General features: G+C 43.0%; 1 protein-coding gene across 1 annotated transcript; it reads right to left on the reverse strand.

Annotated features, from left to right (window-relative positions):
- Positions 1 to 1,144: 1,144 nt before the first annotated feature.
- On the reverse strand, positions 1,145 to 8,418 carry LOC133896366 (uncharacterized). Its single transcript, XM_062336954.1, has 4 exons — positions 7,971 to 8,418; positions 2,546 to 2,829; positions 2,078 to 2,305; positions 1,145 to 1,760 (listed from the first exon to the last, which is right to left on the reverse strand). The coding sequence occupies exons 1-4, from the start codon at positions 8,416 to 8,418 to the stop codon at positions 1,284 to 1,286; spliced, it is 1,437 nt and encodes a 478-aa protein (XP_062192938.1). The 3' UTR covers positions 1,145 to 1,283.
- Between the last annotated feature and the right edge of the window lie 1,427 nt (positions 8,419 to 9,845).

A 9,845-nucleotide genomic window follows, 5' to 3' on the forward strand; every position in this document is an offset into this window, starting at 1 on the left:
GAAAAGGTTTCAGCTCGGCGTTGGTTAACAGTCCATGTGGAAGGGAAAAGGGAAGATAGAAGGATCAGCCGACTTGCAAAGACAGACTTTGGCCCAGAGAAAAGAGAGAAAGGAGCTAAGCCAAGGGAGGGGAGAAATGGATTTTGGCCCAAGGGTAGTTTCAGGGTTTTCTCTTTTATCCTATTATCTATTGCTTAATACTTTTTTCTAGTGCTTCTATTATATCCTGATTAAGGTTTAATTAGGAAAACCATAGGAACCAAGGAATACCAAGGCACCTACCAAAGCAAAAAGGAAAACAACAAGCACAGTGAGAGAAAAACTAAAGAAAAAAATTACATCTAAGCAAAATTTTAGTTGGCTTATTTTACTTATTTCCTCGCTTGTCTAAAATTCTAAATTTTCTAAGTTTGGGCTGGTACATGTGATGTGATATGCGAGGGAATGAATGTACATTAGATGCAGCATTGTGGCTCAAACTGACATATTGTGTCCCTTTGTGTGATCAATAAGTCGTTGTGACTTGAAAGTCAGATGACCACCCCTGTTGATCCATCTGAATTTTGGAGTTGAATACTGACGCGGTAACTGCTCACAAATCGCATCATGGTGAGATATCCTTCTGTAAATTCTCTTGTTGCACGTGAAGGTGCATAAGAGTTTATGGAACATCAGCTTTTGTTTGAGCTCTCCAATGCATTATTCATTTGTCTCTAACTTGTCTCACCAACCCTGTGGTTTGCTTAACAGGTTTTGCCTATAAGCCTCTTCTTCCTTGCTCGCAGCAGCCGGATCGCGGGCCGGGGTGGCGCCGTTCATCGGATGTGTCGGAGAAGTAACGTGGGGTTTGTTTGGTTGCTACCTTCCACAATTTTATGGCAAAAGTTTGGCTTGCATTGCAACGGTTTCCTTTTAACAAATCGTTTGCCACCACCGTGGCAAGATTTGCTAATTGAGTTTGTGATAGCCGGGCTCCAGCGAAGAGAAAGTTTGGCATGCCATGACCGACAGCAAACCAAGCACTAAACATAGTCAGTCAAACTTGTATGCCTGATGTGTAGAACTGCAGTCGCGAACCAAACAGGCGCCAAAGTTCTAATCATGATGGATTCGGTGAGGCGAATGCTGATTTAGAAAAAAAAAATTCATTCGACTGATGAATAAATTTTCCGTTTCGTTAATTAATAAGCTATTATTCCACGATAATTATTCGAAGAGTTAAACTAGCGTTGGGACATAGAATCCGTAGACACGGCTGCCGTTGCAATTTCGCGCGCTTCAGTTCACAGCCAGCTGTCGGGGAGGCCGATGTTCTGGAACCTGAACGTGCAGTCGTCAGAATCCTTGCTGAGCACGATATCCGGCCCGTCGCCGTCGAGCGCCATCTCGTCGGAGGACGCCTCGTCGCCGTCCTGCGCTGCCAGCACGACCGCCTGAGCCGCTGACGCTGTCCTGGCCGCCGCGGCGCTCCTGAGGACGGCGGGCACCGTGAGCTGCTCCCACAAGAGGAAGCCGAGCGTGACGGGGCGCAGCGCGTAGCGGTGCAGCGACAGCCGCTGGCTGAGCGAGACGGTGTCGGCGCACCAGACGTCGCCGGCAGTCGAGACTGCCCAGGGGAGCACCTTGTCTCGGCCGACACGTGAGACGACGAGGAGCCTGGACGCGCAGCGCGCTCGGCGGTACAGCTCGAGAAGGCCGGAGCGGGTCGAGGCTACCCCCGGCGTGCTCTCGTCCGCCACCGAGGAGACGTAGATGAAGCCCTGCTTGTCCGGCAAAGCAATCATTCAGTGATTACTCGTAGTGACAGCAGCCCATCTCTTTATAAAAGTTTAATGAATCTTAAAGCAATGTAACTAATGTTAAGTGTTTGATTTGAGTTTTTTTAGATCAATAGAGATTTAAGAGGCTGATTACATCAGAAAAATTGATGTAATAACAATGACCGCAGAATGGAAGTATGACACTAGATAATTTCAAACCATGAATCCATGATTAATCGGTCAAATTAACATAGACAGTTCACAGTGTATTCTACTGTAGCATGCCCGAAAACTGAGTGCTTGTGAGGGGTTCTCACCTCTTCTGTGCGACTTATAGCGAAGCCAAGCCTGGTGTCACCCGGTTGCAGCTTGATCTGCAGTGCCAGCTCCCCTGCCACAGGAGCGTACCACAGGCGAACCGCCCTGACAACACCAATGTCGATGCCATGGTAGTCCTCAAACCCGTAGAGGCTCACGGTCGCCAAGTTTGCAAGGTCTCCTAGGGATCCCATATTGACCGTCGATAATGCGGTATCCCCAGATATCTAGAACAGATCAAGGACACATCAAACACTCCTTTCATTTTGGTCTCAACATTTATGTAATGCCAAAGCTTAATTACTGCCATATTTACACAGCCATTTCATTACTTTCTGAACCATCCTAATTCACTCTTAAGAGACTAGAATAATGAGAGAAGACCAAAACTATGCACCGTAACACCTACAGAACTTACAAATGTTTTGCTGAAATCGTTATACTCATGGGCACAATGACGTACTTACCTTGGTAAGCAGTGCCTCAGTCTGCACATTCATGGGCACGATAGGGACACCTGAGCTCTGGGACGACATGAGCCAGGCATCAGCCCTGGCTAGCGTGTCCTCCAGGCAGTGGAACCTGGTCTGGGACTCGTCGGCCGCCCGTGGAAGCAGCAGCAAGGAGAGGAAGCGGCTCGCGTTGGGCACCGGCAGCAAGTCCGTCATCTTCCTCTCCCACGGGAACGCCTCGTAGGAGGTGCCGATCTTCGCATTGCGCAGCGCGGCTGCGGCCTTTGCGTTCTTGGATCCTTCGGGAGCATGGTTGGGTTGCATAGAGTCAGGGAACCAACCAGATATGCGACGAAAATATGCGCAAAGATGCAGATGTGATGACTGTTCCAGTAGTAGTATATTGGAACTGTGGAGAGTTGACGAACTTATGCAGTTTAGTATACGACTAGTTGGCTCTCCTTGATCTTAATGCTGGGCAATCTTATAAGTGAGAAACTGGTTGCAACTTGCAACATAGGAAATGCATGAGGTAAACAAATGCCACAAGAAGAAAAGAATGGGACTCATGACTCATGAGACCTTTGGATCCAGGAACAAGCATCAAATTACTTAACGTATAGTAGCTGATCATTGGCTAACTGGGAATAATGCAGCCTTGGACTTTGATCCTATGACCTTCTCAAGCTCTCGTAGCTCAAGACATGCATGTAAGTGGTCCTCTTCAGTTTCATTTTCATAGCTGGAAATGTTCCGCCATGATAGTTCGCTATCGTTCCAAGGAATCTGCTGGGATCCAACAGAAGATCTAGCGCTTTTCGATATATCCTTCCTTTTCTTTATCCTTGGGGGTAATCAAATATAGCTGGTGGCAAAGAAGTTGAAGAGCAATCATGCCATGCATAATGCATTCCAGCCAAGGAGAGGGACAAGAGCACAATGCACGATAGAAATGTCACAATACCTGTAAGTAAGTCCTCAGGGGAAGAAACAATGTCAAATATAAAACATTGTACTGTACCTGTGCATAAGTTGTTAACTGAAATTCAGATCTGCGTAGAGCCAAAGCAATCTGGTGGTTTTCCTACATCGGTCTACGCACGCAGAAGCCTTATTAAGAGAGGCTGAGATCGAGTGGCGCATGTTTTTGCACGATGAATGATAATAATAATTTTAGTTTCTACAATCTGGCTCGACAATGTTGCAAAAGTATATATATTAGAAAACAACATCCACGTAATGTGGCTGTTGGCATTTTTTTTTTGTTGCTCTGATGATACTGACATTTAGCACTGAAACATGATGTTATTTTATTGTACTACACCAAGAATTTTCCTCTAACTAATTTAATGTATATCTTCATTACTTAATATAGCTCATTCTTTTTTATCATAATACACATACTAGTCATTGTTTCTTTAAATATCATTTTGGGATACCGCTGTCAAATTATAATTTTGGTTGATGTTCCTTTCTAATATGGCATAATATATAGTCTTTATATGATATTGTATATTTTTCTCAAAATATGTGCTATCATATACTAATTTTGTTTGTTCTCACTACGTTTATCAACAAAGAAGACACCATATTAGTGTCATCTACTTAACACGTGTTACTGATGTTCTATTAGTGATGGATCCAATAAGGACGCGTCACTAATGTCCCTTCTGATCAGGACCAGATATAGACCCGTCACTAATGTGTGATCATTAGTGACGGGTCGCAACATGATCAGTCATTAGTGATAGATCAAATTGTGACCCATCACTAATGATAAGATCATCAGTGACAGGTCGTCCTAGGCCAATAATTAGTATCGAGTTAAGTTGTGACCTGTTACTAATGATAAGATCATCAGTGACAGATCGTTCTAGACTAGTCATTAGTGACGGGTCACAACTTGACATGTCACTAATGATACACTCATTAGTGACGAGTCGTGCTATGCCAGTCATTGGTGACGGATCAACTTGTAGTCCGTCACTAATGACCAACTCCAGTCACCAATGACAGTATTTGTAAATATTTTTTATTTTTATTTTATTTTTCTCTTATCTTTTTTCACCTCGGTAGCGCTAGAATAGAAACTATTATACATTTCTGCTCAACTTTAATGTAAGGTGTGGTGGCTATGGACACAAACACGTATTTTGAAAACGGTGCAGAAACTTTCGGGGACGAGAACTCAATCTTCCAAGCCGTTTTTGTACTTGAAAAATTCTTTGAATTTGACAAAGTTAGGGGGAAACAGATATAACTTTTCTTTATATGTCCGTAGAGTCAAAAAAACGTTAAAATCGGAGTCCGTATGCAAAAGTTATACCCGTTTTATCGAATACGCTCCGGATCACCTATCAAGTTATAACCCTCAATAAAATTTGGCAAAATTAGTCATTAGTGACGGGTAATGATTATGACGCGTCACTAATAACCTTCAGCAAAGAAGGTTAAAAGAATAAAATGTCCAGTTTCTATCATAACTCCATGATAGTAGAGGTAGTAAGGTGGCTACACATGCAAGGAGGAGGTCGCGGGTTCGATTTCCATGGATCACAAACTTGAAGATAATGTGAAAAAAGTGACCTATGAGGTATATGGGATGGGCATGTGTTGGAATGGCTCGGTGAGAAAAATATTTTTTTGATTTTTTTTGGGTCAAAAAATACGGAAAATATTACTCGATCATTAGTGACAGGTTAAGATTACAACCTATCACTAATGTTCGGTCAATAGTAACGGATCATGGTTATCACCGTCACTAATATTGGTTATCATCCGTCATTAATAATTTTTTTTATACAGTGTCTATAAATATATAATAACATTTTCAAAGTTATGCTTGCAACCGTTTGATAAGCAAAACAACATTCGTTTGTGACTTGAGCAAGCTTAAATGACATCCAAGTATTACTGCTACTGAGCCACTAACATTATCTTCGTTTGTGGTGCTCAATTGCATTTTTTCTTCTCAGCCCTTCGCCTCTCTTTATATAGAGTCCAGCAGTGAGCTTCTACCTTGAGGCCTATTAGAACTCTAATTCCTCACGTAAAATACAAAACCCAGCATTGATCCAATCTGAATTAGTGTCCCTACCCGTTAAGTGTATGATCTCATATGTTCATACGTAACTGGCTAATGGCACATGTAAACGTAACAATCTCAATAATGTCTCAGAGCAGGTCAATCTAAGATCATATTCTCTAACATATGTCAACATCATTGATTTGATATCTCTATATATGATCAGTGAAACATAATTATCAATCCATACATGTGGTGATCTACGAATCATTACTATTCCATATAATGATAGAGACCGGGCATTATATAGAATATTAATCAAACAATGACTAGCAAGTTACATGCTTGCTAAGAAATATCTATAATGATTATTCAAGAAACGAAATAACAAATTATTCATAAAGTACATATAAGTGATACAATCATCTCTATAATATCCTATAGGACATACCACTAAAATCTTATGCCTCTATTCCTAGCTGTAATTTGATCCCTGGTCAACTCATATTAGTAAAGTTCAGGCGGGGTGAAAAAGCTCACCGTTGATTTTCCTAGAAAAAACGTAGTGATGCATAAAAAGAGCACAAAGCCTAAGCTTACTGTTTATCACTATATATATATTTTCTTGAGACCACGTAACATCTTATCACATATCGTGGCCCTTAAAAAGTGAATATGTATATAATATTTTTTGCCCAGTCTACTCATCACTCGGTGTTTTGGGGCTGAAACACACAAATTTTGAGCCGTCGGATCCTCCTCCTCATCTCAATCCAACAGTCGACCTTTTTCTTCCTCCCGATATTTTTCTCCCTTCGATCTCCTTCCTTCTCTCGATCTCTTCCGCTGCTGGTGAGCTCACCCCTGCCCTCTTGTACCCATCTTCGGTGGCTCATGTTGCTAGATCCGTGGTCATAGCCCGCCTGCACGCTGACCCCTCTCGTTTTGATGCCCCACCCCACCCCGCCCCACCCTACCGGCTATCCTCCACCACCCCGATCGGCAACATCCTCGTAGCCTCACCACCCATCCACCAACACCTTCACCGCTAGGCTGGCCTTCCTCCCTAAACAACTCCCTCTAAACCTGGAGACATTGTGAAATCCCAATCCCCAAACCCTCTAATCCCTAACCCTAACTTGTTGAAGTTCGCCTAAGAAGCCCCTCCCTATACCATAACATCTCAGAGTTTTGCTAAAGATGGAGAAGATTTAGAAGAGGGTGAAGATGAGGAAGAGAAAATCGGGTGTGTGGAGATGCTTCAAATCACATGGACAAAATATAGCAAATCCCGTATTTTTTAGACTATTAACATGCAAAGCAGACTGGACCATAAATATGTCCCAAGCGGTTGCTCTGTACCTTATTGTTCTAGAGTATAGTTAGAGGCATAAAAGAAATTGGACTCTCAATATTTTATTACTGTTTTCCTTTTCTTTTTGTTCAACAGACATGAAGGCCACTACTCAAGTCATCATCATACTTACATTAAAAATAGAGACGATCTAATCAAATAAATTCATATGGATCTGCAGAAAGAACACATATGCACTGATACCGAAATTGATTGAAGAACATCCCTACTTGGAGAAAAAGAATTATCTTGGTGCTTTCGCCTACCGTTATTCAATTCATATGCCCATGCTACATGTATATGCGATCGAGGATACAGGAAATATGACAATAAGCTTAATAAGCCGCCACGATTCCAATCTATAAAAAAGAAGCAAAGAAGCAAAAAAGTATTAATTATGTTCCCATTATATTGCTATTTGGTTATCTCATAATGTTATTAATGTAACCGACCGTTTTATAGAAATGAGTTTTATATTTCAGTATTGTCCCTAGGCTCGACAACTTCAAAACTATTATTCAACTCGCTCTATATGTTGGGAATCATATTACCAATCTTTGAACAACCTAAGATGAGTCTGTTTGCAACGTAGAAATTTCAATGAATATGCATTACGAGAAATTTCTCCAATCCCAAGCGGTGCCTTACGGTGGTACATCGACAACAATGCTAATGCCAGTCTGCCACTCACCACCAAAAAAGAAAAAAACCGGGGAGGGTAGAGGTCTAGGAAAGGGATTCTATCGACTGCAAAACAGTAGGGGTTGGAGCCCCCTCAACCCCTTAGATCCATCCTATGTACATAGCTAGCTTTGAAGATATCCTTATGTACCTACAACTGCACATCCATGCGGCACCAACATTTCGACTCCTAATCACTACACTAGCTGTGGACAAGAGCTTAATTTTCATGAAAAATCAAATTATTTCATACTATATAGGAAAATAAAATGAAGAGAGTAGAGCTAGTTGAAGAGCGTAATTAATTTTTACTAAAATTTGTCATGCATGATAATGTGCGTTCGTATGTGCGTGTGTGAGAGAGAGTTATGAGTATGCACCTTCGAACTCGAGGCTGCTGTCATGGCTGGAGCGGTCGCTGTCGGCGGAGCCGTCATCGCCCCCTCCTCCACCGGCCTTGTGCCCCTTCCTCCCGCTGCTCCCGCTAGCGGACGACGAGGAAAACCAGTTGAGGTCCTGAGCCTCCTCGCCCGCGTGGCCTCCTGATCCGGTGCGACTGGACGCACCTGGCGCGTGCTCCCCGCGCTTGAACGCCGACCTGAGGAGCTTCTGCACGCCGCGCTTCTTGGCCGCGGCCTTCCCGTTGCTGTCCGTGGCGCTCGTAGCAGCGGGCGCGCTTGGTGTCAGCGGGTGCTGCGGCGGTGGAGGAGGGGTGGCGTGCAGGTGCCGTGCTGGCTCCTCGTGGCGGTCTGCCGCAGCCGCCGCTGGCGTCGGCCGGCCCCGGCATGGGCTGGTCTTGTTCTTGGCCACCGGCGTTTGAGAATGCATGGCTATCCAGGAGGGAGAAGGCCGGTAGCGTCGTGGTTTATTTATGGTACCGCCGGCCGGGTACGCACGTTCGTGCTAGGTGGGAGACGAGCTCTGGTCAGGTGATCGCGCGGGGGACCGCAGCGCCCGCGGCGACTTGGAATTGGGGCATGTATTGAAACCAGAAAACTCACCCTTCCCAATTAGTTTGACCATGATGCTCGTGAATTCGGCCTCGCGTAGTCTCGTTACTCCTTTCCAAACGCCGATTGTTTTTTTCAGTAAAATTCAACCCTTGTTATCGTCCTTTATTGTCACAGCAAATTCAATCATTCGTGAAGTCGCTGCTGCCACTTAAAGAGGCTGCAAGGACGTTGGAATTAATAAAATAAACGAAAAATATGCCAAGTGAAGGGGGGGAAGTGCTTAGGAATTGAGATCACCTGATTTTTTTCAAAACGTTGTAACCGACTGTAAGTTATTATAGCTCAACTCACAAGTTATTGTCCCCTCTGATTTCCAAATCCAGTGCAGACCTTACAGCGACAAACTAGCAACTTTCGGTGGGGACAAGTGGCATTGTAGGATGATAGTTATTCGAATTAGTACTAATGTTTACTAATTATAATTAATTATAACTTAACATATCACTATTCATCACTAATTACCTATAGTAATAGATAATTACAGCTAATAACATCTAATCATAATTAATACATAGCTAGTTATTCTGCTTCATTCTCACTAATATTTAGATCATCTCCAGCAGATACTTAAAAATTTATCCTCTATAACACTATTACAATATCCCCTAATATTATTACACCATCTCGTATTTTTTCATCTCTAGCAGCTATCTTATTTTCTACCTTCCATTACTCTCCTCCTTTTCTTGGACCCACAGACATACTCTGTGAATAGTATTAAGGGATGGAGAGGGAATAGCAAATTTGCTTCTTCCATATCACTATTCATCTTCGGATGTAGCACTGTAGAGAGCGATACTGCTCCTGCTGGAGCCAAATGCAGACGTTCGGACTAGACTCCTGCAGTCTAGACTTTTGATCGCTTTAAGCATTTTGGTGGCTTGAATGTCTTCTCAAGTGTGTATGAGCTTTCTCTAGACTCCTGCAGCATGCTACACGTCAAATGACTGAGTGGAGATGTATTTATAGCCTCAAACCCACCAGCTAACTGTTTTTCTAATGACTCAAAAAAGCTATTAGCACCGGATGATTCGGTGAGAATAGTAGTACTGAAAGTGCATCTAGGCCCCCCATGTGGGTTTTGGCTAATTGATGATAAACAATTAAGGGACTAATGAGTTTACTGAGGTTATGAACAGGTTTTAAGTCTATTTGGAGAAGTTAAACGACGTTGGCATCCTTAAAAAAGAATAGAGAAGCGACATGTAGTTACTCAATAGGATTTAATCCCTTTTTTTGTTG

The sequence above is a fragment of the Phragmites australis genome, chromosome 16, assembly GCF_958298935.1.
Source record: "Phragmites australis chromosome 16, lpPhrAust1.1, whole genome shotgun sequence".
Taxonomy (NCBI): domain Eukaryota; kingdom Viridiplantae; phylum Streptophyta; class Magnoliopsida; order Poales; family Poaceae; genus Phragmites; species Phragmites australis.

What these genes read in the sequence shown, in the direction of transcription:
- LOC133896366 (XM_062336954.1), bottom strand. Translation starts at nt 8,418, where the DNA reads ATGCATTCTCAAACGCCGGTGGCCAAGAACAAGACCAGCCCATGCCGG. An exon ending in CAGCAGCCTCGAGTTCGAAG is followed by an intron (nt 2,830 to 7,970) that starts GTGCATACTCAT and finishes ATGCTCCCGAAG; the next exon opens with GATCCAAGAACGCAAAGGCC. An exon ending in CTGAGGCACTGCTTACCAAG is followed by an intron (nt 2,306 to 2,545) that starts GTAAGTACGTCA and finishes GATCTGTTCTAG; the next exon opens with ATATCTGGGGATACCGCATT.